This window comes from Crocodylus siamensis, chromosome 1, assembly GCF_052110815.1.
Source record: "Crocodylus siamensis isolate JL-2025a chromosome 1, ASM5211081v1, whole genome shotgun sequence".
NCBI lineage: Eukaryota > Metazoa > Chordata > Crocodylia > Crocodylidae > Crocodylus > Crocodylus siamensis.
This window is the reverse complement of record NC_143395.1, coordinates 387,709,683-387,734,987: the sequence shown is the minus strand read 5'-3', so window position 1 is coordinate 387,734,987 and position 25,305 is coordinate 387,709,683. Positions and strand designations below refer to the sequence as shown.

Here is a 25,305-nt window from a genome sequence, read left to right as displayed (position 1 = left end):
AACGTGTCTACTTGTGCATTAATGTCCTTTAACTAATCACACCTAAATTTGATACTTGCTTAATGCATGTATCAAATTTAGGCAGGATTAGCCTAAAATTGCCATTTTAAGGTGCATGTAGATGTGCCTTTAATGTATCTTAAATTGGGCTCATGCACATTAAATGCACACATGTAGACATGCCCAGATGATCTTGAGAATGGGGGTAAGAGACATGGAATGAGGCAAAATAATTCAAAATTCAAGATTATACATAAATGGATTGAGAATTTATTCCATTAATTGGGAGCTAATCAGAAGTGGCAAAGGACATTTACCTGGATGTATGTATTATTTGATCACTGGACAACGATGAGGCACCAAGATGATGGGGACATGAAAATGCCAAGTACAATTACAGACTGCATAAGGTGAAGCATTTCTAATAATGATAAGGAAGTAATTATCCAATTCTAAAACGCCGTAGCGAGACCTCAGCTAGAATACCATATATGACCCTGGTCACACATTTACTAAAGAATTAAACTGGAACGTATGTACAGAATGGTTTAAATCCAAGGAATGCTCTACAAAATCATCAGGGGGATAAATGCTAGGTATGGGCAGAGAAGCTAAAGAAGTTCTTAAGCTAACGAACAATGCTGACACAAGAACAAAGAGGTATTAACTAGCCATAAATCAATTTAGATTGTAAATTAGAAAGCGCCTAACCTTCTGAGCAAAAAACAGCTGTCTGTATTGGTTTCAAGATGGAGTTATCAACAAATTTATAAGAGGACTGAGTTGACAGCTGGACTCAAAAGGTCTATTTCAGTCCTGTTATGAATCACTAATTAATTCCAAAGCTCTTTGCTATAAAAGTCAGACTAAGTGATTTAATTGTCTCTACTGGATTAACAATCTAGGAAATCTATTTATAGCCACAGATTTGTCATATACTGCCAAACATGTGCAGGTGTGAACCTATACCAGGGGTCAGCAACCCCTAGCACACGCACCAAGCATGGCAGGTGAGGCCATTGTCCTTGGCACATGTTGGGGCTGGGCAGGCAACAGCTGTTTACAGCCTCCCAGCTGCAGCCAGCTCCAGCTCTGGGTAGCTGCTGCCAGCTGGGCAAGACCTTCTGGGAGCAGCCTGGGGTCCGTGGCTATCAGCAGCTACCCAGAGCTGAGGTTAGCTGTAGTCCAGAGGCTACAAACAGCTGCTGCCTCCCTGCCCCCAGCCCCAACAGGTGCAATGCCTGCACCTGCTGCCTTCCTGGAGCCCGAGGCCAGGAGACAGCCGGGGCTGGGGTGGAAGGGTAGCAGTTTTTTCTAGCCTCCCAGCTGCAGCCAGCCCTGGGCCAGCTGCAAACATCTGCCGCCTCTCTGCCCCAGCCCCTTCTCTCCCTGTTTTCCTTTTTAAAATATTTTTTTCTCCTTTTTAAAATAAAGGATATTTTTTGAATGCTTCCAATTTTTCTTTACGCCTGCTTAAATAACTCATTTTAGAATAAATGCTGTATTTTCTTATTCACTCATCTCTGTCCAGCCTGATCACTGAAGAACACTGGTGACCTGTAGAAATAACTGTGAGTTGTCATGTCACTCCTGCCTGGACAATAATGCATATACAAAATCTGCAAATATCAGAACAGAGTGAAGCCAAGTTACATACACACTGTTAGGTGTTTCAGTGCCTGATTTTTGAGTGCTTTATCTGAAGTCTTAACATTCTGGGTAGCATATATCCTGGTCTTTGCAGATTAGCTTCCCCCTGGAAGAGAAAGAAACAGTATATATGTAAGTGTCCAGGGAACATTCATGGCATAACTTGTGTTAATTACAGACACTCTCCTCTTTCAAGTAGCTCAGCCCAAATCCTAGAGCCAAGCTCCTACAGTGCAACTATTTCAGGAACTGACTCTAGCTGAACCTAATGAGCTTCTGTAGCCACGGGCAGATCTGTACTTTTGAAAAGGGGGTGCAAATGGTGAGGTGCATCATTGCATATAAAATGACACGATATTCTCTGGTTAAAGGGTGCAGACTTAAGCACGACTCCCAACTGTAACTCAGAATGATTTTTGCAAGTGTTTTGAGTTATGCCCCAGGAGCAAACGGAGGTTCACTTTTGCAGCCAGCTTCCCATAGCAGCAGCCAGGGCTCTACCAGCTCCCCATTTTCAGAGCAAGGAGAGGGGCTACAGCTGGTTCTTGGGGCTCCCCAGCCCGTACTGAAGAGTGGGGTGGGTACGCTGCAGCTCCCCTACCTCAGGGGAGCTCCAATACACTCCCTTCCTCCCCCCCGACTGAAACCCGTCCCAGATTGAACTCCCTCTGCTCCCTCCCCCCTCCCATTGTGAAAACAGCAACAGGCGGGGACCCCCTCGCAAAACACGCTACGTTTGGAAACATCTGCATCCCGCAGCTCGTGCAACCAGGGGTCAGATTTCCATCTCATCAGACAATTTTGAAGCTGCCTGCGTTGGTCACAGCCAAATCGGGCAAAAGGCGTCACGTCTGTCCTCACACAAGCGTCCGGATCCTACCCCTGCACGGATCAGCGAGGAGCAGGCGGGGCAGAGCCAGCCCAGGCCCCGCCCCTACGCGCTTTGCGTACCCGGGCCCCGCCCCAAGAATAATCGCAGCGCGCGCAGCCAGACTTTGGCCGGGCGGGAGGCGGTGCGTCCGCCATGGCTGCCGCGGGCCTCCTGGGGGCCGTTGCCACGCTCGCCTCCCGCCGCTTGCTCTGCGCTCCGCCGGGGGCCGCCAGGGGCCGCGCCGCCGTCCTGGGGCCTGCCCGGCGCTTCGGAGCGTCCGCCCGGGCCTGGCGCAGGTAAGAGCCGGCACCGCGGCCTCTCGCCGGCCTGGGGCTGCCACCAACCAACCCGGGGGCCGCTCTCAGCGCCGCTGCGCGTCAGCAACCTTCCGCCTTGTGTAACGACGCGTCATTGGCTCAGAGCGAGCGCAGCGTGTTTTCGGGGTCTGTTCAGCACCCAATCAGCATCTTGGCTCGTGTGTGGCAGTTGGGGGTGGAGGCAGAGCCAGGGGCTGTGGCCTCCCAAGGAAGAAGGCAGGGGTGGGCGGGTGCTCCAGCTGCTGTTGGCCTGCTTCTGACCTTCAAACAAGAATGCTTTAAACAAAGCCCCCAAAGCAGAAGAGACCCTGAGCCCCCACTGCTCCTCCCTGCTAGAGATGTGTCCCCTCCTGTGCCCCAGCTAGACCTGCTGGCCCTGGGCTCACCTGGGAACCGGGACAGTGGTAGTGGTGATGGGGGGGGAAATTTCTCCTCCCCCCTGCCTGCTCCCAGGGGACTGGGAGTGGTGTGGATATCCCCCCATCCCCGTTTGACACTGCAGGGACAGCTCTGGGAGAGGAGGGGACATGTCATTAAGGCCCCGCCAATACCTTACAGATATTACACCACTCGCTGGCCAGTTGTGCAATACATTTAGACGGGCCACACGTGCAATGTCATTCTCGCACCGTAAAAATATCTGGCCAGCTATAAAAAGAGCCAGCCAGCTACTAAGCTGGTGCTTGAAAACGTGTAGTGACTCTAGAACTGGTTTCTATCTAGCTTTAGTTTCAATGTGTGGCAGGGCCCAGAGGGGAAGGGGGTGTATTTTTACCTGTTTTGGGGACTTTAAAATTAGTCCGTGTTAGTCCGTCCTGTCCACATTGGTGGGAGGGGGAGAAGTGGCTGGGAGCAGGGGTGCAGCCGTCCCTGCAGCAGTGTGCGGCTAGGCTACTCTCACACCTCTCTACCAAATCCTGGATCCGCCCCGGGAAGAAAGAAGGCTTTTAAGAATCTGGAAAATTCTTATTTGGTCAGGAAAAACATCGTACACAGCCTAATACCAGATGCTGGCATCACTAGGTTTCACAGATTTCATAGACGTTACGGCTGGAAAGGACCTTGGAAGATCACTGAGCCCAGCCCCCCCCCCCCCCCCCAAAGGGCAGGAAGTGTGCTGTGGTCATAGGATCCCAGCAAGATAAGCAGCCAATTTACTCTTGAAGGTGATCAGTGTAGATGCTTGAACCACCTCCGATGGCAGACTGTTCCAGACCTTGGGGGCTCAGACAGTAAAGAAATTCTTCCTTGTGTCCAGTTTGAAGCGGTTTTGTAGTAGTTCGTAACCGTTTGACCTCATCTTCCCTTGGGGCACTAACAAATGTTCCCACAGATGCTGGTGGTCACCTCTGATAAACTTGTAGATGCCTATCAGATCACCCGTGAGCCTGTGCTTTTCCAGGCTAAAGAGTCCCATAGCTCTCAGCCTCTCGTCATAAGGTCTGTTTTCCTGACCTCTGATCATGCGCGTGGCTCTCCTCTAGGCTCTCTCAAGCTTCTCCACATCCTTTTTGAATTGTGGAGCCCAAAACTGGACGCAGTACTCCAGCTGCGGCCTCACCAAGGCCGAGTACAAGGGGAGAATGACGTCCTGGGATTTGCTTGAGAAGCATCTATGGATGCAAGCCAGCGTTTTGGTTGCTTTACTAGCTGCAGCGTCACATTGCAGGCTCATGTTCATCTTGTGGTCAATGATGACCTCCAAATCTCTTTCCTCCATAGTGCTAGCCAGCATAGCACTGCTGAGCCTATAAGGATGCTTCAGGTTTTTCCTCCCAAGGTGGAGAACCTTGCATTTTTCAGTGTTAAACACCATCACGTTCTCATCTGCCCATTTGCTGAGCCAGTCCGGGTCAGCCTGGATCACCCGCCTGTCTTCTGGCGTGGATGCTTTGCCCCAGAGTTTGGTGTCATCGGCAAACTTGGCCAGTCCGCTCCTGACTCCGGTGTCTACATCATTAATGAAGATGTTGAACAATATGGGTCCAAGGACAGAGCCATGGGGGACCCCACTGGTCACAAGACACCATGACGAATTGTCAGTTACTACCCTCTGGGTCTGACCATGGAGCCAATTTCCCAGCCAGCAGACTGTGGTGGACCCAAGGCCACAATTGGCCAGTTTTGCCAAGAGGTGATCATGAGATACCAGATAGAAGGGGGGTTTTTTAAGTCAAGGTATATCGCATCAATCTCTTCTCCCTTGTCCAGGTGATAAGTCACCTGGTCTTAGAAGGAAATGAGACTGGTCAAGCAAGACCTACCCGCAACAAACCCGTGCTGGCTATCCCTTAGGATGTTGGTGTCGGCCAGTCCATTAAGGATGACCTCTTTAATAAACTTTTCTAAGATCTTCCCCGGGATAGAAGTCAGGCTGATAGGCCTATAGTTAGCCGGATCCACTTTCCTCCCTTTCTTGAAGAAAGGCACTACATTGGCCTTCTTCCAGTTTTCGGGCACTACACCAGAGCGCCAGGAGTCTTCAAAGATCCGTGCCAGGGCTGGGCTACAATGCTCACCAGGTCCTTGAGTACCCTGGGGTGCAGATTGTCAGGGCCGGCTGATTTGAAGGTATCCAATCTCTCAAGGTGTTCCTTCATGAGGTCAGTTTTGATGGAGGGCAGGGGATCTCCCTCACCCGGACCTCCCGGTCCCATAGTGGGCATGGGTGTCCCATGGGCTGATTGATGAAAGACCGACGCAAAGTAGCCATTTAATAGGTTGGCTTTTTCCTGGGCGTCAGTTGTCAGTTGCTCCATCTGGTTCACCAGGGGTCCAACGTTGCCCTTGCTTTTCCTCCGGCTCCCCACATATCTGAAAAAGGACTTTTTGTTGTCCTTGATGCTCGAAGCTAGTTGGAGTTCAGTTGCAGCCTTGGCTTTCCTGGTTTGCTCCCTGCAGAACCGGACCGGTGAAGAATTTTCCTCTTTGGAGGTGCATCCCATCCTCCATCCTTTTGTAGGCCTTTCTTTTTAGCCTCAGGAGGTCTGCTAGATCCCTGGAGAGCCAGGGGGGCTGCTGTGCCCTCTTGCTGCCATTCCTTTGAGATGGAATAGAATTAGTTTGTGCATTGAGGATCACTCCCCTGAGGAACAACCGCTGTTCCTGGACTCCCTCCCCCTGGGGTTGTGATCCCTTAGGGCCTCACTGACAAGCCATAGGTCATCTTCTGCTTTCAAGCGCCACTCATGTTTTCAAATGGACTCCAAATTTATTTTGCCAATGTATCAGCAAGACAGTAGACCTTCAAGATGAAAAGTATTTAGTCACCTGTTCTATGTCCTGGTCTTTTCAGACATGTCAGGCAAACCCCTATTTCCCTATCATTTTTTCTTCCCAGTTGATATTTATTGATTAGCTATATTAAACCTGTCTTCACTTTAATCTTTGCCAGGAACCACAGTATTCAAGGCCCTGATTTTGTTAACACTTTTACACATTGATAATTCATACAAGCTCATAGGCCAGGTAAAGACAGTAGTGTTGTTATAGGCATGGCTTTCTGGAGGGTCGAGGTCTAGATAGGAAGAATAATTTGTGAAGTTTTGGTCTTTATATTAAGCAGAAATGTTCAAGCATCCCACCAACACACCAGTCGCTCTTTCCCATTTTCTCTTTTAACTTACTATTTTTCTTATTTGAAACCTCTTTTCATTGGTGGGTGGGCAGCATAACTGAGGTAAATACTGAACATCAGCTGAGATCTTTATGTCTCCTACTTACTACATTTTTTTTAACAGATGTGAATTAATTCAGCCTTTTTTAATACAAAAAATTACCAAAACTGGGTAAGTTGGGCCTCCTAAATGTAACATAATCACATGATTTAATGGGGTGCTGCTGGCATTCAAATAAGGTTGTTTGAGCAACTGTGATATACTGGAAACTGAAGAGAATGGAACAGAATACTGTTTCATTCTCTCCATTCCCTATCAGAGGAAAGACAGTTGTATAGTACCTAAACTTATAGGATTGAGAATTGAAAATATGCTGTAGATCATTCAGCAAATACTTTTATATATTTTAAATTACAGTTTTGTGAGGGTATTGATCTCTAGAGTCTGCATTTTAATATAAACTTTTTTGCCAAAAGTGATCTTTTCAAAGAGGAAAGAACTGTAGCTTGCTTTCTGTTTCTGTGTCTTTACACCTTCTGGGCTGGCAGGTGAGAAGTTTGTTTTCTGTCTTGAAAACAGAAAAAAATGTGTATTCCTGCAGAATATCTGATCATTTCTCACCCAGGAAGAAGAAGAGCCTCTTTCCAGTGAGAACTGCATGGTTGGGTAATTTGTCTTCATTAAAACAAGTTAGAGGTACACCTTTATAAACAAGACTTCACACTTTTTAATTTGGGGAAGTGTAATCTGGCTACTTGCTGTACATATGCAAGGGAAGCTGTGACTAACACCTCACTTGTCCAGTTGTAGCTGTCCAAATAACAGCTACCCTTTCAGCTATTGAAAGATGGCGTGTGTGTATTCTAAAATTATAAAAGCCTAAGTCTGTCTGTCTGGAACACTTTATTTGCACTTTGATTGGCTGACAGAAACAGCCAATCGGAGTGCTCCAAGCATGGGGGAGTGTTGCCATGATTCCAAAGCCGGCTGAGGACCAGATTTGTGGGGGGGAAGCTGAGACCAGCAGTGCTGGCCTCGGCTCCCCCACCCCGCTCCCTGCAAGAGGCAGAACAGCGGCAGCATGGGGTGGTGGCACTCCATCCCAGCCCCTTCCCCCCCATCTCCCCCTGTCATTCTTGACGGGCAATTGGGGCGCGCGCGCGCGCGTGTGTGTGTGTGTGTGATGAGGATTTGCTGGCAGAACTAGCCTCAAACCAGCAAAGAAAGCAGGGCCTTGATTCAGGCACTGTTACACATAACAAGATGTACTAAAGACTAAAATATTTGATTATCTAGGGCATCATTGGGTGCATCTACATGTGAAATTAATTAGACACAATAAACTCTGGCACAGTTTATGCCAGATTTTATTATTCCCAGGCTCAATGTTTACATGTGGGCCCAGGACTGCAACACGTTGAATCAGGGTGGTGCAGCCCTGGCTGGCAAAGCACCCAGGGGGTCAGGCTGCCTGGCTGGGGCTGTTTCTGCCTTGCTCGGTGTCCTACAGAGGGGCTGGCTGGGGCATAAGGGTATAGTGTGGGGCTAGCCAGCAGGCAGCCACTGCACTATAGCACTGTGTGTCCCAGTCAGTCCTGGTCACCATCTACATGTGCGTTGTGGCAGAGTAAGTTGGGCAGTACTGTCCTAAGGTGGAGTAAATTAGTTTACTCTGGCTTAACAGCACCACTTGTGCAGATGGTGATGTTTTATTGTGGAGCTAATTAGGCAGCTCCACAGTGTTTCATGTAGATGTACCCATTTCGTACTAAAAAAATGACATTCCAGAACTAACCCAGAGGAACTTGCCCAACCTGGCCCAAGCGCAGCTATCAGGAAAAGTCCAGTGCAGTCCACAGGCTCTCAGCAACAACCAACCTTTGCCCCATGCACAGATCCAGGGGGCATGTGCCCCCTCATGCCTCCCCTGGGGGTGCACACAGTGGTGGGATCTTCCCTCCCATCTCTCTATCCCCCCACATGAGCCACTGGCTCTATCTTGTGCCTCGTCCTACCCTGCCCCACCTCCAGCCCCACTCCTTCCCTCACTGCAGAGGCCTTGATATGTCCCCCTCACACTCCTCCTTCACATGTCCCTTCCCCAACCCCCCCAGACTTACTGGCCAGAGGCTGATCTCCAAGTTACCCGGCTGCATTCCTCGCCACATGCATGCTGCAGCTGCACAAATGCATGTGGCATTTATTGGCAACATTATCAGCCACGTCAGCCAGAAAAGCCTGTTGCTGATAATGTCAATTTTCCTTTTATTGATGCCAATATGATATGGACCTATGTACTGGTGCATCTCTACCCAAACCCCCCCAAAGTACTAGAACAGGCTACAATCTCCCCTCCTTTGCACTTAACTTCAGACTAACACAGCAAACTATATCTCCTTACAACCTGAACCACCAGAAGGCAGCAGAGTGCTTACAAAACAGAGCAGAACCCACTGCTCTCTGTCTCTGAAGTCTGTAGTTCTGCATCTGAGCTTTGTGCTTGTATGGAGGCACAGCTGGGGTTGCTAGCTGGAGTCAGAAAGGGAGCAGAAGCCTGTAGCTGTCATAAGCAGCCCTGCTTGCCCTTGCATCATAAGCAGCCCCGCTTGCCCTTGCTGGGCGCGGTAGGCCAAAGTGGAGGTGAGGTATTCAGCTAAGAATCTGGGGGTGGGGAGGAAGGAGAGTTGGAGTACAGACATTAGGCATATGCTAGACTTGTCAGAACTAGCTAAAGACTTGTGACAGACCTCACCACCAGTAACCCCTACTTCCAGGAAAGCCAAAAAATGTCAAGTTTCTTTCAAAGAATTGGAACATTAACACATCCCAAAACAGAAAATATTTTGTATTCTCTTTCAAAGGTGATTAAACCCAGGCTGTCTGTTGGATGCCTGTATCTTACGGACATTGAGACTCATCGACTCCATTAATTCCAGGGGGCCTTAGGAGACTCGCACACAATTCAATCTATGTGATACTACTGGCCCAGATTCTTCTACTGTTTGTAGCTGGTGAATGTATCAGCATAGCTTCTGAGCATATCACCTGGTTTATTTTAATGTGGTCTTCAAAGTAGAGATCAGATCTCACAGCAGTATCATAGATGAAAGCAGGCTGGCTAACAGATAGAAGCTGTTGTGCTAAAGTCCCAGATGTCTTAGCAAGAAGTTTATTAGCCTATGAACTAATATATGCAGTAATTAGGCATTTTCTAATAGGGAAATGCAGCTTCTCCATGGGAAATCCCTGTTTTTTGCTATTCTGGACTAGCTGCTGTTCTCTAAGGCATTCTCAATGGACTGTCCATCCTATAAGGGTATATTTAATGTGATTATCTACACAGCATTCTCTTGTTGAGGGTCACAGCATTTTTCCTGCCCTACAGTTCCTGAACGTGTTAATGCCCTTTTACCTAGTCCAGGAGAACCTTCTTCCAGCATTATATTAACTGGTTTGACAGGACTGCCTTTTCAGGCTTTAGTAACCTGTGTTTATGCTACCTGTATAACCTGCCTACTATACTAATTTGATAAGACCACATTTTTAATATTAGTCATATCAGCTTTGAGAGTTGGAGAAACTTGGGCCCTTGCAGCTGGTCAACCTTATAAAGTGCTCCACCAGGAACAAAATGACTCGCTTGGATTTTTACCAAAAATGGTCTCTCTCTAATTCAAATCTGCTCATTTCACCTGCTGTTTTTCTTCCCTGAGCTCCCATCAAGCCAGTGATAATCACACTGTGCACCTGTAATGTTAAGGTTCTTTCATACTACTACATCAGAGTAAAATGGGCAGACAGTATCAACTCAAAAAGCACGTGTGTTTGTATGTGTGGGACAGTACTTGTGTGGCACAGTAAGTTTCCAGTGTAGACATACCAAAGATTTTCTAAATTTCTATCTAATTGTATTACATTTTGTCATAAGGTAGAGTACAACTCATTTCCCCTCAGTTCAGGCAGCCTTAGTAGTCACCAGAATTGGAATCCAAGTGGACAACACTTTTTTTTTAATGTTTCTGTGGGTGGGGATGAGGGAGGGATTTGCCTTTTGGTAACCTTTAAAGTGAATTGTGCTTCTGTGTTTGATGTTTTTTATCTGTATCTCTCTATTCTTAATCCTTTTCTGCTTTTAGAGAAGGCTATACTACCTGGACTCTGTAATGGTGATGCATTTGAGTAACTGCTGGGCTTCCTCCACTGTTTATACCCCTGATACCTGGGATCTGGGGTGCAGATATAGCTGGTGTGCGTATGTGCATCAGGAGTTCAATCCTTATAGATAAGAATTGAAGAAACACAGTTACTATAACATAACTCATTTTGGAGGGCTTTAAAATTTTGCTTCATAATCAGGATAAACCTGATGCAGAACACAACAGTATTATTATTTTGAGTACCCATCAGAACATTAGCGTGCCATACTGAGTCAGACCAATGGTCCATCTGCTCCAGTATTCTGTCTCCGTGACTTTAGCAGAAGCAGATGCTAAGAGGGGGAGCATATGAACAGGGTATATCTCAAGTGATCTATCCTCTGGCATCTGCCAGAAGATACATCTCTGATTGTTCTGTTTAATAGTTATTATGGATCTGTCATCTGTGAACTTGTCCATTTTTGAACCTGGTTATATACTATCTACCTCTGCAACCTCCTGTGGTAATGACTTTCACAAGTGAACTAAGTGCTGCATAACAAAGTGCTTTCTTTTATTGATTTTAAACCTGCCTCCTGCTAATTTTGGTGGGTGTCTCATAGTGCTAGGATTCTGGGACTTGGTGCATAAAAGTTCCTGTTTCACTCTAACCACACCCTTTATGATTTTATAGACCTCTATCATATCCCCCGTCAGCTATCTCTTTCCCAAACTGAGGCATCCAAGCCTAAAATAAAAACTAAAAAGTCTTTCCTGGTATGGCTGTTCCATCCCCCTGATCATTTTGGTTGTCCTTCTTTGTATCTTTTATAATTCTACTATATCCTCCTTCAGATTCAGAGACCAGAACTTCACACAGTATTCAAGATGTGAGTGTACCAAGGAGTTCCATAGTGGCATGATATTTTCCTTTTGTCCCTGCAGGTCCCCGCTTTTGACCTCCCTCTATCCCAAAAAGTGACCATTTAGCTCTACCCTTTGCTTTCTGTGTTTTAATGGCTCAAAACATGAAAGGACCACTTGTTTGCATATTTCCTTTCAAATGTACTATGGCAAATTCTTACCTCTCCAGTGTCCCTGTCCTTAATGTCTCCTCTCCAGCAGGCAATAATGATGTCCCCAGATGGAAATTTTAATCTTTGGCCATAGCAACAAATGCATAACTTGAGGCAAAACAGAAGTCCAAACAAAACGGTGTTCTCATGAAAACATTTTTTCCTACCTGAAGTCAGGGTTCTTTCCTTGACTGTTCTTGACTCAAAAAAGGGGGTTATGCGTCACCTTTCCAGGTGATGCCAAAGTTTGGGCTATTCCTTTTAAAAGGCTCCAGCACACCAACCTGTGGGCAGGAGTCTGTTCTAAACTCAAGATGGTTCTTTACCACTATTTCTTACTATATACCTCTTGCAATTCAGGGTTTATGTTTGGTTCCACTGTACGTCAACAGCTTGTCTCTGGATCTCTTCAGAGACAGCCCCTCCTGCACTAGTTCTCTAGTTATGTTGGTAGAGGGATCTTCCTTTTTTGTTCCCTTTTGTTACACTGTTTTCTTCTGTCGCAAAATAGTTCTTCATATGCCCACTTTTTGATGTAGCTGGGTTTTTTTTCATACTGCCTGACCAGAGCAAGACCAATGTCCTCCAACTTTCAGGTGTGTTCTTGTTTTGTGTGTTTGTTTGTAAAAGATTGAATCCCCTGGATTTCTTTTTCCTTACGGGGCTAAACTTTCAGTGACAGACATACTGGCAGTTTGTCCTAATCACTGCTGTGCCATCCAGATTCAAACCAAGCATTTTTTTTCCTTCTCCGATTTACCTTCATCCCTGCAGTTCATACAGCGTAGTGATTTTTGTGATGTAATTTGCTGCTCTCAGTAAAGAGAATGAGATAACTCTCTTATATGAGTGCAGTGCATTTGCTCAGCTGCAGATCAGTAAGTGGACCCATCAATGAGCAGTGACAACCTTATCTTCCTATCTGCATTTTTTGAGTTACCTTAATGGCTCTAAGATTTGCTTCTCTCAAGTCTTTTATTCTGTGGGTGTTTATATAGCTTGGGTCAAGATTATCAATCTGTAAACCTCACACTTAAAAATATGTAAAAGTTAAATCATGATGATCCATCATGTAAGTTAACAAGACAGCAAGGTTCTGATTTCCTCATGTTTTAGACGCCCCTTTGGTATTATTCCTCGGCAGGGATTAAGTTGGAATAGATAGTCCTTCCGTCGTGGTTCTTTTGAATTTAATGGTGTACAGTATTTGTTTGTAGAAGGGGGAAGACGAAGATAATTTTCGCGGTGTTGCCAACTCTCGTGATTTTGGCATTGTTCTTAAAGTCTATGCTTTGGGAATGTGAAAAACTTAGCACTTTCATTCATATATATATGCTTTTTAGATTGGTCATGTGTGTACACACGGTAAGTTCTGAAAAACTAGCATTCAATTACTGCAGGACTGCCCGGCTCCAGAAGCTTCTCATGCTGTATGCGTATACAGAAAGTATTTCATCTTGCTGATTTAAAAAAAAAAAAAAATCTTTGGGAACTTGACACTTCAGTATTTATGGGAGGGGAGTACCTTTTGTTCGAGCAGTGTCTAGTATATTTTCTGTACCATATGATTCATGTTACTTGTCCTAGGACCTTTGGTACTTTCTTCTGTTGATTCATAACAAAAGCTTTTCATTCAAAAAGGGGATTTGATGTGTCCCAGACACTTATTAAAATTCCTTTAATTTCATTATAATTACTATCATTTCTCATACAAATCTGTTTGCAAATGTTAGGTTCTAATATCACAAAGAACTGAACAGGAGCTTGCTTGAAATGTGCAAGTAATCCCATTGTCTTCAGAGTTAACATGTATGTAATCTTTTTAATGTGTTTTTTAGTGCATGCAAATCTGACTGATTTGCAAATTAAATTGCTTGATCCAGCTAGAATTACAGTTCAGCATCATTGCAGAAAGCTGTAATAAAGCATGAGAGGCAGTTCTCCTCTGAAAATAAAGTCTGTTTTGCTCCTACTTTAATAATCAAATTGTAGTTTAATTTGCCAACCAAGCCAGAGTAGGGTTTGCCAAAAAACTATCAGAAATCTTTCTAAAAATAATTGACTTCATAACTAGCTGCAAACCTGAGTCCTTAACTCTTCCCTTCCCTCATATTACTAACAGGTTACATTTCAAATTGTGATGGCTTCAGGCGCATACAGCAGAAGATTTAGTTTTGTACTTTATCTCATGAGACATTATTTGTGTGGCTGACAGATCAACTTGTTCTCCTCCTTTCTTGCTGTAGATCAGTGGTTCCCAACCTTTTTTTTTCCGTGATCTGCTGCTGGGAGTGGAGTGCAACGGTGGCAGCCCAGGGGCAGGAGAGTACCCAACACAAAGCATGGCTAGTTTTTTGTGTGCAGCGCTGCTGGCCTTGCCCCCCCCCCGCAGCCCTCATTTGAGTTGTGAGGTGGGGTTGGGAACTGCTGCTGTAGATATAGCTCTGTTCACTTCAGAGCCACCCCTTTGTGTTTCTTCCCTCTAATTGGTTCTTTACCTCTTTGCTCTACCCCTGCCCAGCCCATCTGGCACCCCTCCTTCACTGATTGGCACCCCAGTGCTGCACATAGCTCATTCCCTGTTCTGTCAGTGTCCTATGGACAGACAACCTGACACTTATCAACTTAACACTTTAGTTGGCCAGAATGGACATGCCAAGCTTGAAATGTCCCAGCCTATTATTATCAGAAAAGACTTTTTTTTGAGTTGGTGTCCAAGCAGCCAATCTCTTAATGTGTGAACTTAGCAATAGAACTTCTCAGGGCCAGACCTGGGGGCCAGAATCTGCTGAGAACACCTAGATCTTCTGCAAGACTGGCATTAAAAAGAAGGTAGCCTACCTTCTGATCTTTGGTGCTTCTGGCATTATTGGAACCAGATGTCCTGATCACCTGTGATTTATTTCCATGAAGAAACTCCCATCTCATCAGAGAATGGAGGGCATGCTGTGGGTGCTTTAAAGAAATAATGTTTTTCATTTAGCAAGCTTACAAACTAGGTATAAAGTGTTTTCCCCAACTGCAAATATTCCTCCTTTACTTGGTAGAATGCCAAATATTCCTACTTGATGGATATACATTGACAATTCTTTATTTTAAAAAGTAAGCAATTTTATCTTTAGCAGAACCCAACCGAATTTAATATAGCACATGCTTCACTTGAATTTTGCAGATAAACAAGGTCAGTCTTTCATCACTGATTATATCTTTGGGACTAATTCATTGTTACTGAAGGTAGCTTATGGCTGTCTTCTGGAAAATGGACTGAGGGAACGTTTGACAAGAATTGAACATGGCATAATAATGAATCATAGCACATATTGGTGCCAAAGATTTTTATAATTATGGCAAAAAACATTCAGTCAGAAGCAAAAAAAACGTTCTTGGAGTTGGCTAAAAATACAGGTTTAAGGGTGGTTCTAAAATACTGCTTTATAACCAGTTTCAGAATATTTGATTTAGTTTAGTCATTGATAGGGAACTTATTTTTAGTTTAATATAGGAAGCTACATTTTTCTGAAAAATATTTAATATGTTTGTTTTTTTTAAAGTAGGCTTTAGCATGAATATTTCTACTGTTGGTATACAGATAAGACTTGCTATGAACTGGCTTCCTTGGGTAATTTTTGTAAACTGAAGGTTACCCAAAGCCTGTAGGTATTACAGAGATTGCTTGGATATGCCATTCCCATTGGTAGATTTCAGTTTAAAACATAGATTTTGTATAATTCATTTTATTTGTTGGCTAGGGGAGAGAGATTTATTACCAATTTGGGAATAATTTGTGTTTTCCATTTACTGTTAGGTGCATGTGCAAATGCACACAGACTGCACAGGTGAAATATCAGGGCACCTGACAAAAATCAGCTCCCATTTGTTACTGCAGTAACTGCTTTTTGGGTCACCATCTTTTAGTTTGATTTACAATCCATAAAATAGGGTTCTAATATTTAAAAGCGACTTGGTATTATAGAATTATCTGCTTGGGTTCTATTCCATATTTTAAATGTTAATCTCCCAAGTAAGGATCTTTTTGTCAATCCTACAAATCAAAAGTTAAACAGAGTTCTTTATTTTACATTATATGGTATTTGTTTTTAAAAAAAGAGTTTCTAAAGGCTCTGTAAGGCATTTTGTGAAACCTGTCCAACTGCATTGCTGTTACTAGAGTGAGATAGATGTAGTTTGTTTGAATTTGGTAAAAAGCTCTCTTACATATGAAATAATATAAATCCAGTCCATTCCATCAGACATTTGGAGAAGGAATAATGTCTGGTCCTGTGTCTAGCCTGGGATATTCTTTGTGCGTGTTGTCACGTCCATTCCAGGTTCTGTTAAGTTCTGTAATTTTTTTTGCTTGGGCCATAGTTAGCCTAAGGAGCAATGATTTCAGTTTGCACCTTGTGTGTGGCCCAGTGGCACTCCTGCTGTGACAGACACACCGGTTTCATTTTTATCTTGCATCTCAAATGTTTCTATTTTCTTTTCTGGATAACTTTAGTTAAATTCAGTTCCATAGCTATGATCTTGGGCTTTGAAACAAACTAATTTAAATTCCTTTTAATTTCTGGTATTTTTCTAAGGCATATCGTGTCAGGAGTATTTGAATATTTTTTCTGTCGCTTTGGTGGATTTCCAGCTGCTTATGTTAAAAGGACATGCTGATATCAGTGAATGACAAATCCAGCTCACGTTCTGGTAGCTCTGCAATGCTAGGAGTCATCAAAACCAGTATAAATGTATTTAAATTACTTAACTTAATAGATGGGACCATGCTTAATTACCAGGGACAGGTCTTTTGAGTAAGAAGATGGTGTTTTTCAGTCTCTTGGATTGTGTTGGGAGGCTTTTCACGCTAGGACGAGAAATGCAAAACCTGAAAAACCTGCAAACACATATCCACCAGTCCCACAATAACTACACTTCACAGCAAAACCATCACCATTCCTGCACCTCCAGAAATGTAATATATCCTATCCAATGTGTCCTGGGAAGCAAAGTAATGCAGGACACACTTCCTTGCAGCTCAGGGAGTGGAGTGCACGTGGAGCGGAGAGAGGAACCTATGCAGCTCGTTAGCTGCCTCTTTGTACAGCTGCAGCTGGCCGGTGGCATCAGCGTCAGACACTGGCCAGCAAAAATAAAAATGGCGGCCACTGCTGCGGGGAGGGCAGATAGCCAGGAGACCAAGCTTCAGCTGATGCCGGCGGCAGAGTGGGCTCCACGAACAGACACTGAGGAGACCAGCGAACCGGAGGTAACGTTGGCTGAGGAGAGGAGCACCGCGTCGAAGACCCCTGCTGAACAACGGAGGAGTGACTGGCTGGCTGAGTGAGGGAAAGCGGAAACGGCCCCTAGAGTGCAGCAGGACTCGGGTGGGAGTGCCAGGACGGTGGGGCGCGGAGGACGACATGCCAAGAGGCGAAGACCCGGAGATAGCCCTGAAGGGGATTGCAATCGGGGCGGGGATCGTAAGTGTTGGATCGGGGCTAGTCCGGGGAGTGACAAACAGAGTATAGAGTCATCTCTCCCCTTTAAAGGTTCAGGGACGGGGAATAGGTGGTGGGTTGGTGGAGGTGCTTTGGTTTTGTTTCAGACTACCCTGAGCTAGGGGGGCAGAGTCTATAGGGGTGTGCCCCTGTGGTAGGGTTGCAGGGAAGCCTTGGAAGGGGCAGTAGTGGGGAAGGTTCCCCATGGGACAGGATTAAGGTGTGAAGCATCGCAGGAGCTAGCAGAGCCTCTCACCATTGGCTTCGGGACGCTGAGCGGCGGACGTGATCTGCGGGGAAGGCCACAGATAACAAGGAAGTCCACTGAAGGTTGCGTGAGGCTGGGGTGTAGGGGTGGCAGAGCCCCATGAACAACCATCAGGCCTAGCCCAGGCCACCGAGAGACCCGCTAACTAACCCCGCCTGCTGAGGAACACCAAGACATGGCAGGCGAGAACGGGGTTGGCGACACAGGAGGAAAGAACTACCCCAACGACAAACCAGCCTGGAAGGGGCGGGACATCCGCCAAGAGACCAGAACCTCCTGAGAGCGGCTAGTTGATTCCGTGATGGAAAATATGTAGGAGAAACCAAACAACAACTGTGCACCAGACTGAATGCACATCAAGAATCTATCAATGATCCAAATACTAAATTACCTGTGGGACAATCAATCCCTCTCTGCTCTCTGTCCTAACCCTCAAAGGGAACTTATAAAATACTTTTTGTAGACAAGCCTACAAACTTTACTTCATAAATCTACGGAATACAAAAAATCATGGACTCAATATAGACACTGGATTTATGGTACTTTACAACCTGCCTGACATCTGATTCACCAAGTACCTGCCAGACCTGACCTCTTACATTTTTCTTTCCTCCCTTCCTTTTCTGCCCTTTGTTTTCCTAATTTCCAGCTGTTTAGTTTGTCATCTTTCTGTACCTTGAATATCTGCTACTGTAGAGCCTCCCTTACACCTTTTTGTCTTTTTCCCTCCCTCCCTTCTCTGCTCTACCTTTTTGTTTTCCTAATTTCCACCTGTGTACATTCTCACTGACACCTTGGCACACTTTTTGCTTCTTTCATTCCTTGGAGTCTCAGAACAGCAGAGACTGCCTGAAGAACAGTGATTGCACCCAAAAGCTTGCAGAAATCTTTTTTCCAACTACTCAGTTGATCTAATAAAAGATATCACATCTACCCAAAGAACCTTGCCTTCCAATGTGTGTTTTAAGTATTCTAGTCAGACAGAGGACACTATTCTCATATTATTTGAATGAAATTGTACTTTGTTGATTCATTTGTTTTTTTAAAATAAAGTACTGTCTTGATGACATATGTGTGTAACCTGTGAAAACTGGTTCCATTTAAAGTCAATCACAAGTCACCTGGGCTTCACTGAGGCCAGGATTTCACCCTTATTTTCCAAGTGATGGTACCATTCTATACAGTACTTTTCAGGCTGTGCTTTAAACAGCAAGACACATGCAGTTGTTAGAATTCTATAATGCCATTTAAAGTCACTTAAATATTAGAACCGTATTTTATGGATTATAAATCAAACTAAAAGATGTTGACACAAAAAGCAGTGACTGCAGTAACAAATAGGAGCTGATTTTTTTTTTTTTTTTTTTTTTTTTGTCAGGTGCCCTAATATTTCATCTGTGCAGTCTGTGTGTACCTACCAGAAAAGTGATAACTTGATTCTTTGGTCTTCTTATTTTATGTTCAGCGTATTCAGTATTGTAACAGAAAAAAATAAATGTTGTGTTTTTAAAACTAAATAGTTCTGACTTTATTTGCAAACAGGAAAATCCTGGAATACGATGCCTTTCTCCTATTTCTTGCTGTTACAAAGCACAAACCTTGATTGTTGTTCCTTACTTTTTAAGTCTGCAAGCTCAACACTGCAAAACAGAGAAGGAAAGAGATGCTGTCAAGAAGAGTTCACAAGCTAACAGTTCCTTTAGGTGTTTGTGCTGAAACATTTGATGCTTGTTGATTTATTAGTGTTCAGCCAAAACTAAATGTCCCCTCAAGCTCTGGACTTTTCTTTTGCTGTCCGTCTCCATATATGTTTTATAGATAAGCATGAAGGGTGTGCTTTTATCTTTCAGTTCTGAAGATAAAGTTACTGTTCATTTCATAAATCGTGATGGTGACAAACTAACAGCTGAAGGGAAAATTGGGGACTCACTACTGGATGTTGTTGTTGACAGTAACCTAGACATAGATGGATTTGGTAAGTAAAATTACATGAAATATCAGACTTGATTTCTGGAAGTAAAATTGATTACCAGTTTTCTCACTGCTATAGGATAATGGCATTTGAATCAAGATGCCTTCCTTAAGAATTTGCCCAACTCTTCTTTTCCTCGCAGGCTCCAGGGACCTTGGACAAGAAATGGGACAACAATATAGTAGTAGAAGGCAGCAAATGTATCTAACAGTTTTTCATTTGAAAGAGATGGTTCTTATGCCCCCTTTCTTTCCTAGTGGGCACGTCTACACGTGCAAGTAAATCGAAGCAATAAACTCTGGTGCTTATAGCACCAGAATTTATTGCCAGCTAGGCACCGTGTTTACACGTGCCCAGGAGCATAGCATGTTGAGCCAGGGCAGAGCAGCCCTGGCTGCCATGTTCCTCCTCCCATATTTTTCTTGTGTTTGCTTCCCAGTATGTTTTTCCTGTTCAGTTTGCACATGTCTATAAAGTAGGCAGCCTCCACCTTCTGGACAAGGGTACCAGTCAATTCTTTCAGCTGTGTTTGCAGAATAACTCCCTCCTTCTTTTTTTGCCATACACCTCACCCCACTTCCCCATATCCTGGAACAAGTGAGGTTATTTTCAATGAACGATTTAAATTCCATTATAGAAGTAACCACCTCTCTTCATGATTAAGAAATAGTTTTTGTAAAAAAAATATAAGATGTCTAGGGAAAGGATCAGTATCCCCAAAGGCTCTTGCAATAAAGCAGAAACTAAAGGATTTTTGGTACAGTAGATTCTGCTTTATTGCACATCAGTTATTTACATATTTCAATTATCTGCATAATTTTACGTAGGACAAAAATGTTTCCTATCAAACATTTGCCCTGTTATTTTTATATTTGCTTTTAGCATGTTTTGGTTTATTGCATGAGCTAAAACTAGAAAACAAAAGCCAAAGATCAGTTAATCAAATAAAACAATATTGAGCAGTTTGTGGGAAAAGAATTCTACTTGAAACAAGTTATTGAAATTTACTTTTATTGTAATCTAGTAAATGATTAGTTAGCTCTTAGCTTTTTTTTTAAAGTAATAAGCGCATGTCATTTTTGAGGTATGCTTAACATGCTTCCTGTACTTTATCATTGTATTGTCCATATTAGACATACTGCTGAATGAATGAATAATTTAAGACGGGGTAGCAAACTCAATTGAGTTCCTGACCTCATCCAGACTGTGTGGCTTCTCACAGGCCAGACAACTCACCTTTGGATCTGTCCCGCAGAGCTTCTCATTGTGGCTACCAGAGTTACTGTATTGGTGCAATTAACAGCAAGGGAGTTAACAATGCTTTTCAACCCCTGTGACCAACTATCACTGATTTTAGTTGCCAGCAGTGACCAAAAATATTAAATTTTGTAACAATATTTACCCACTAGATACTGACTAGGCTGACACTGGCTCTAGCATCCGGAAAGTGGCCTAGAATAAGAAAATCTAAATTGCAAAGTACTGTCATTATACTAGATACCAGCTAATATCTGTGCTGATGTTTGTTTGAGTCACAGGGGTAAGATTAAGCAATTATCAGTAACTGATGCAGTGACCAAGAATGTACATGATGAGCTTTAAAGGTGTGTCCAAATGAGTGCGGTCGTGTAATATGTGGCACTGCAAACATGTTTGCAGCATCATGTACCATGCAGTCCAGTGTCCTCCGCACTGCAAGGGCACGTTGCCCATGCATGCGCTGCTCCAGGGTTTTTTTCCTAGGGGGGTCAGAAAAAAAGTTTAAATTAAAAAAAAAAAAAAAATAGAACATACAAATGTTTTTATTTTTCCCTTTTATGCGATCTTTATCTCTTGGTAAGTCTCTATCCCAGGCACATGGCAGGTGATGTGTATCACGAAATTTTAATGCAATCTGTTTAAAAAAAAAAATAGAACATACAAAATTATATTTATCATTTCCATCATATTATAACTAAATAAGTTTTAAATTACACAAGCGTATATTTACATGCCTGTCTCTTATTTTTTGTGTTCATATTATCTTGGAAATACTTTTTAAAACAAAAAAACCCAGCCCAACCCATTTACAGTCATTTCCAGGTAAGACTGTTCCAAATAATGAGCATCTCAGGAAAAGTGACTCCTAGCATACTGGGTCTCTCATTATGTGTCTTCTTTATACTGTTTGCACTTGTTCTTTCCTCTTCCCTGGTACAGCAAACTGTGCTGCTAAAATGTACTCATTTATTTTAATTTATTCATAGAAAACTGCAGATTTGCATGATGCTTCACAAGAATACCTATATTCCCTGCCTCAAAGGCAATAATCTAAATAAGAAAACAAACGATTTCAGGAAAGGGATGGTGAGAAGATTTGTTGGTGAGAGGAAATCATTGTTGTAAAGGTGGATTTTTAAAGAGGCTTTGGAAGGATGATGGGGAAGTTGGTAGAAGAGGATTGAACAAATATCTTGCGCTCAGGCAACTATATTTTCTTCCCATATTCTCTAACATTTCAAAATTCCTATGAAAAACAGTTGTCCATTAGTGTCAGGAGCAAAAGCAGAGAGGAAATAATTTGACACGGTTCTAGTTGGGTTTGCTGTGTTTTTTTGTCTCCTGGGTCAGTGAGACCAGTTCTCTCCCCAGAGGCTAGGTTTGATATAGCACAATACTGTGGCATGGTGATCTTGATGTGGAGGGAGAAACTAAACATTAACTCTTTCCTTCCATCTCTTCTCCCTGGCCAACTGGACTGGAGACTTGCACCTACTTTCTCTTGTGTAAAAAATATAGAGAGACCGATAGGCTTCTAAGTACTGTATTTACTTGAATATGAGACAAATTTTTCTCCTGCCAATCAGCATGTGGAAAAAGCCCCTCCTTATACATTAGCATACAAGGCAACCTTACTAAATACATTGCCTATCTTTGAATTGCACCTAACCCAGCTACCTGTGTGCATCACCTGGCTTGACAGCGAAGTGTCATCATAAGCTCTTTGTGTCTTCAGTGGGAGTATATAAATCTTGGGTTTTTCTATTATTTTTTTTCTCTGTTTTCTAGGTGCATGTGAAGGAACATTGGCCTGCTCCACTTGTCATTTAATCTTTGAGGACCAAATATTTAAGAAATTAGATGCAGTTACCGATGAAGAGATGGACATGCTGGATCTAGCATATGGATTGACAGAAACGTAAGGCACAACCTATCTGAATGCTCTGAAGGCCTGGAAGAGAGGGATAAGAGGAGGGGATAGGAAATAATTCATTCTTGCTGGAATGACTTCATCAGACCATAGTAAATAGGTGAAATGTTTTATAAGTAGGAATAGCAGATCGGTAAAGAGCAACTTTTTTTTTTTTTAACATAAAGGCATTTTTCAACCTACAGGTTGTTGCTAGTTGTCAGTAATATCCTCTTGCTGTTCAGGCGTGCTGTGTGTAGAATTCATAGAGAGCAAAATGACCAAAAACCCACCCACCCCTTCAGTGTTTTATTGCTGTCCTTTCTTTTTTTCTTTCCACCTTATTTTAATAATATTTGTGCAAGTTACACACAAAACAAAACTCTGTTGTGTTAGAACAGATTGGTTAGTGGCCGTCTATAGAAACCAGATGGGTGCCAATCAAATTTGCCTTCCATTTCCACAACCTTATGCTTTCATACAAAGAAAGAGGACCTCTAATACTTTGGCCAAGAACTATCTGCAGACAGCATTTCAACACAACACTTTTTTTGTTTCATCTGTGCATGTTAGCTCCTTAATGACCAAATTTTGATATTTTCTTAGTGAAATGCTTGATAGCAGTAGAAGGCAAAACAGTTGATTTTGGCTGTTATAATTCCTATTTGCTTTCCTCCTGTTTACTAGAGCTCCAATTAGAAACTTTTTGGAAAAAAGCATCATGTTGGATTTGTCTGTCAATGTATTTCAGCCAGTATCAACATACTGATTTTTTTTTTTTACATCAGCTTCCTGTAATGTACAAGCACCTTGTGTTGGACCTGTAACTGTCGTGCATGGATGAATAACTGCCATGCATGAGAATCGTAGAAAATCGGGGTCGGAAGGGATCTTAAGAGGCCATCTAGCTCAACCCCCTGCTCAAAGCAGGATCATCCCCAACCAGATCATTCCAATCAAGGCTTTGTCTAGCCAGGTCTTAAAAACCTCCAAGGATGGAGATTCCACAGCTTCTCTGGGTAACTTGTTCCAGTGCTTTACTACCCTCCTAGTGAGAAAATTCTTCCTGATATCTAACCTAAACTTCCCTTGCTGCAACTTGAGACTGTTGTTCCTTGTTCTGAGTTGCATATTTATAAATCAGAAGTATATTCGTCATAATTGGCTGACACTGTTGAGCATCTTTATGACCCCATTTTTTTTAATTGTTGCTACCCCAAATGGGCTTACAACCCCAAGGTTAGGAACTGCTGGTATAGTGGCAGTAGTTTCTGTGGTATCCATTTGCGCAGTGCTGCTTGCCTGCTATCTTTTGGCATGACACCATAGAAGTGCCTACTGTGGCTGCCTTAGTATAGTGGGTTGTCTATCCACTCCAAACATAGTCTTCCACTCCAAAACAAAGTAAGATACAGAAGATACAGCAGTGTTAATGTGTAGTGTATCCAGGCTCCTCTTGGTGATGAAGCCCTGACTTAAGTGACTCTCCTGTAATAGTAATTACAAGTCCATTCCTGTAGAGTAGTCTTCACTCTGAGGAATATACTGAAGTTATTTTTACTTCTGTTACTGTGAAGGTTTCATTGTTAAATTTCTCTTTTGTATATTCTTTCAAAAATAAAGAAACCATACGTTCAAAATTCTATAAAATCTAGTTAATTTTATCTTGTCTGTTCCTGCATTGATCTAGCACACACACAATCACCCTGAAGCAGTTTTTTATAAATATAGATTTCCCCCCCCCCACAGCATCCTTAGCAAACCAAAGGAGAGAAAGCAATTTGTAGGACATGTTTATTAAGGTAACATAGTGATTTGTTCTGTTAATGAATGTCTGGCTCCTTTGACTTGTCTTTGCTTGTTCTCAAAGTATTGTTGCTCTGCTAATGAACTACAGTTTTACTTCATATAATGAGGAAATGAACCTGAGTTACTAAATCTTGGCTACGTTAGAATTATTGTAATTGGCAGAGGGGGCTGTTGTGTTTTGGTGGAATTTAGTTACTTTTGGTACAGTGAATCTAGGTTAAAATATGAGACACTAGTTTATATATTAGAAGAACAAAAATTATCTGGGCCTCTGCAACTCACTGGACAGGACTTGGCACAGGAGAGAGCGTTGTGCCATGACCCCATCTGCTGATACTGCAACCCCATTTGAGGTCATGACCCACAGTTTGGGAACTGCTGTTCTAGGGGTTCCCCAGCCAGTGCTGGAGGGTAGGGTGGGTGGATTGCGCCCCCTGCTCAGGGAAGACTCTGATACACCCAGACCACCCTGCAGCAAGGGCTGAAAAAACCCCAGACTGAAGTCCCTCTGCTCCCTTCCCTCTCCCATTCTGAAATCAGCAACAGGCTGGGAAGCAGCGCAGACAGAAGTTACAGAAGACTGTTTTGAAACAACAAGGGTTCAGATTTTTGCCTGATCAGGCATTTTTTAAGCAATCTGCATCCATGCATTTGTGTTTGCTCACAATTATAGACTACTTTCTGTGGCCAAATTGGGTGAAAATTCTCACTTCTCTCTGTGTCCTTATTTCCCTAATATACTTCTATACAAAAATGGCCTGTGTACAGTTACATCATTATTCAGCAATTCTATGGATATCCTTATCCATAAGGATAATCAGTGGGTGCATCTACACACGCGCTTTACTGTGGAGTTGACTAATTAGCTTGCAGTAAAGTGTCACTGTCTACATGAAAGCTAGTATTAGAGTGCAGTAAATTAACTCCATCA

At 43.3% G+C, this 25,305-nt stretch overlaps 1 protein-coding gene across 1 annotated transcript in view; it reads left to right on the top strand.

Annotated features, from left to right (window-relative positions):
* Window positions 1–2,499: 2,499 nt before the first annotated feature.
* The window catches only part of FDX1 (ferredoxin 1), a 28,278-nt gene continuing 5,472 nt past the window's right edge, over window positions 2,500–25,305 (top strand). The window contains exons 1-3 of the mRNA XM_090029404.1: window positions 2,500–2,817; window positions 19,275–19,399; window positions 22,445–22,574. Coding sequence (XP_089885530.1) covers window positions 2,675–2,817; window positions 19,275–19,399; window positions 22,445–22,574 — 398 coding nt within the window. The 5' untranslated portion in view covers window positions 2,500–2,674. The remainder of the gene's footprint in view (window positions 2,818–19,274; window positions 19,400–22,444; window positions 22,575–25,305) is intronic.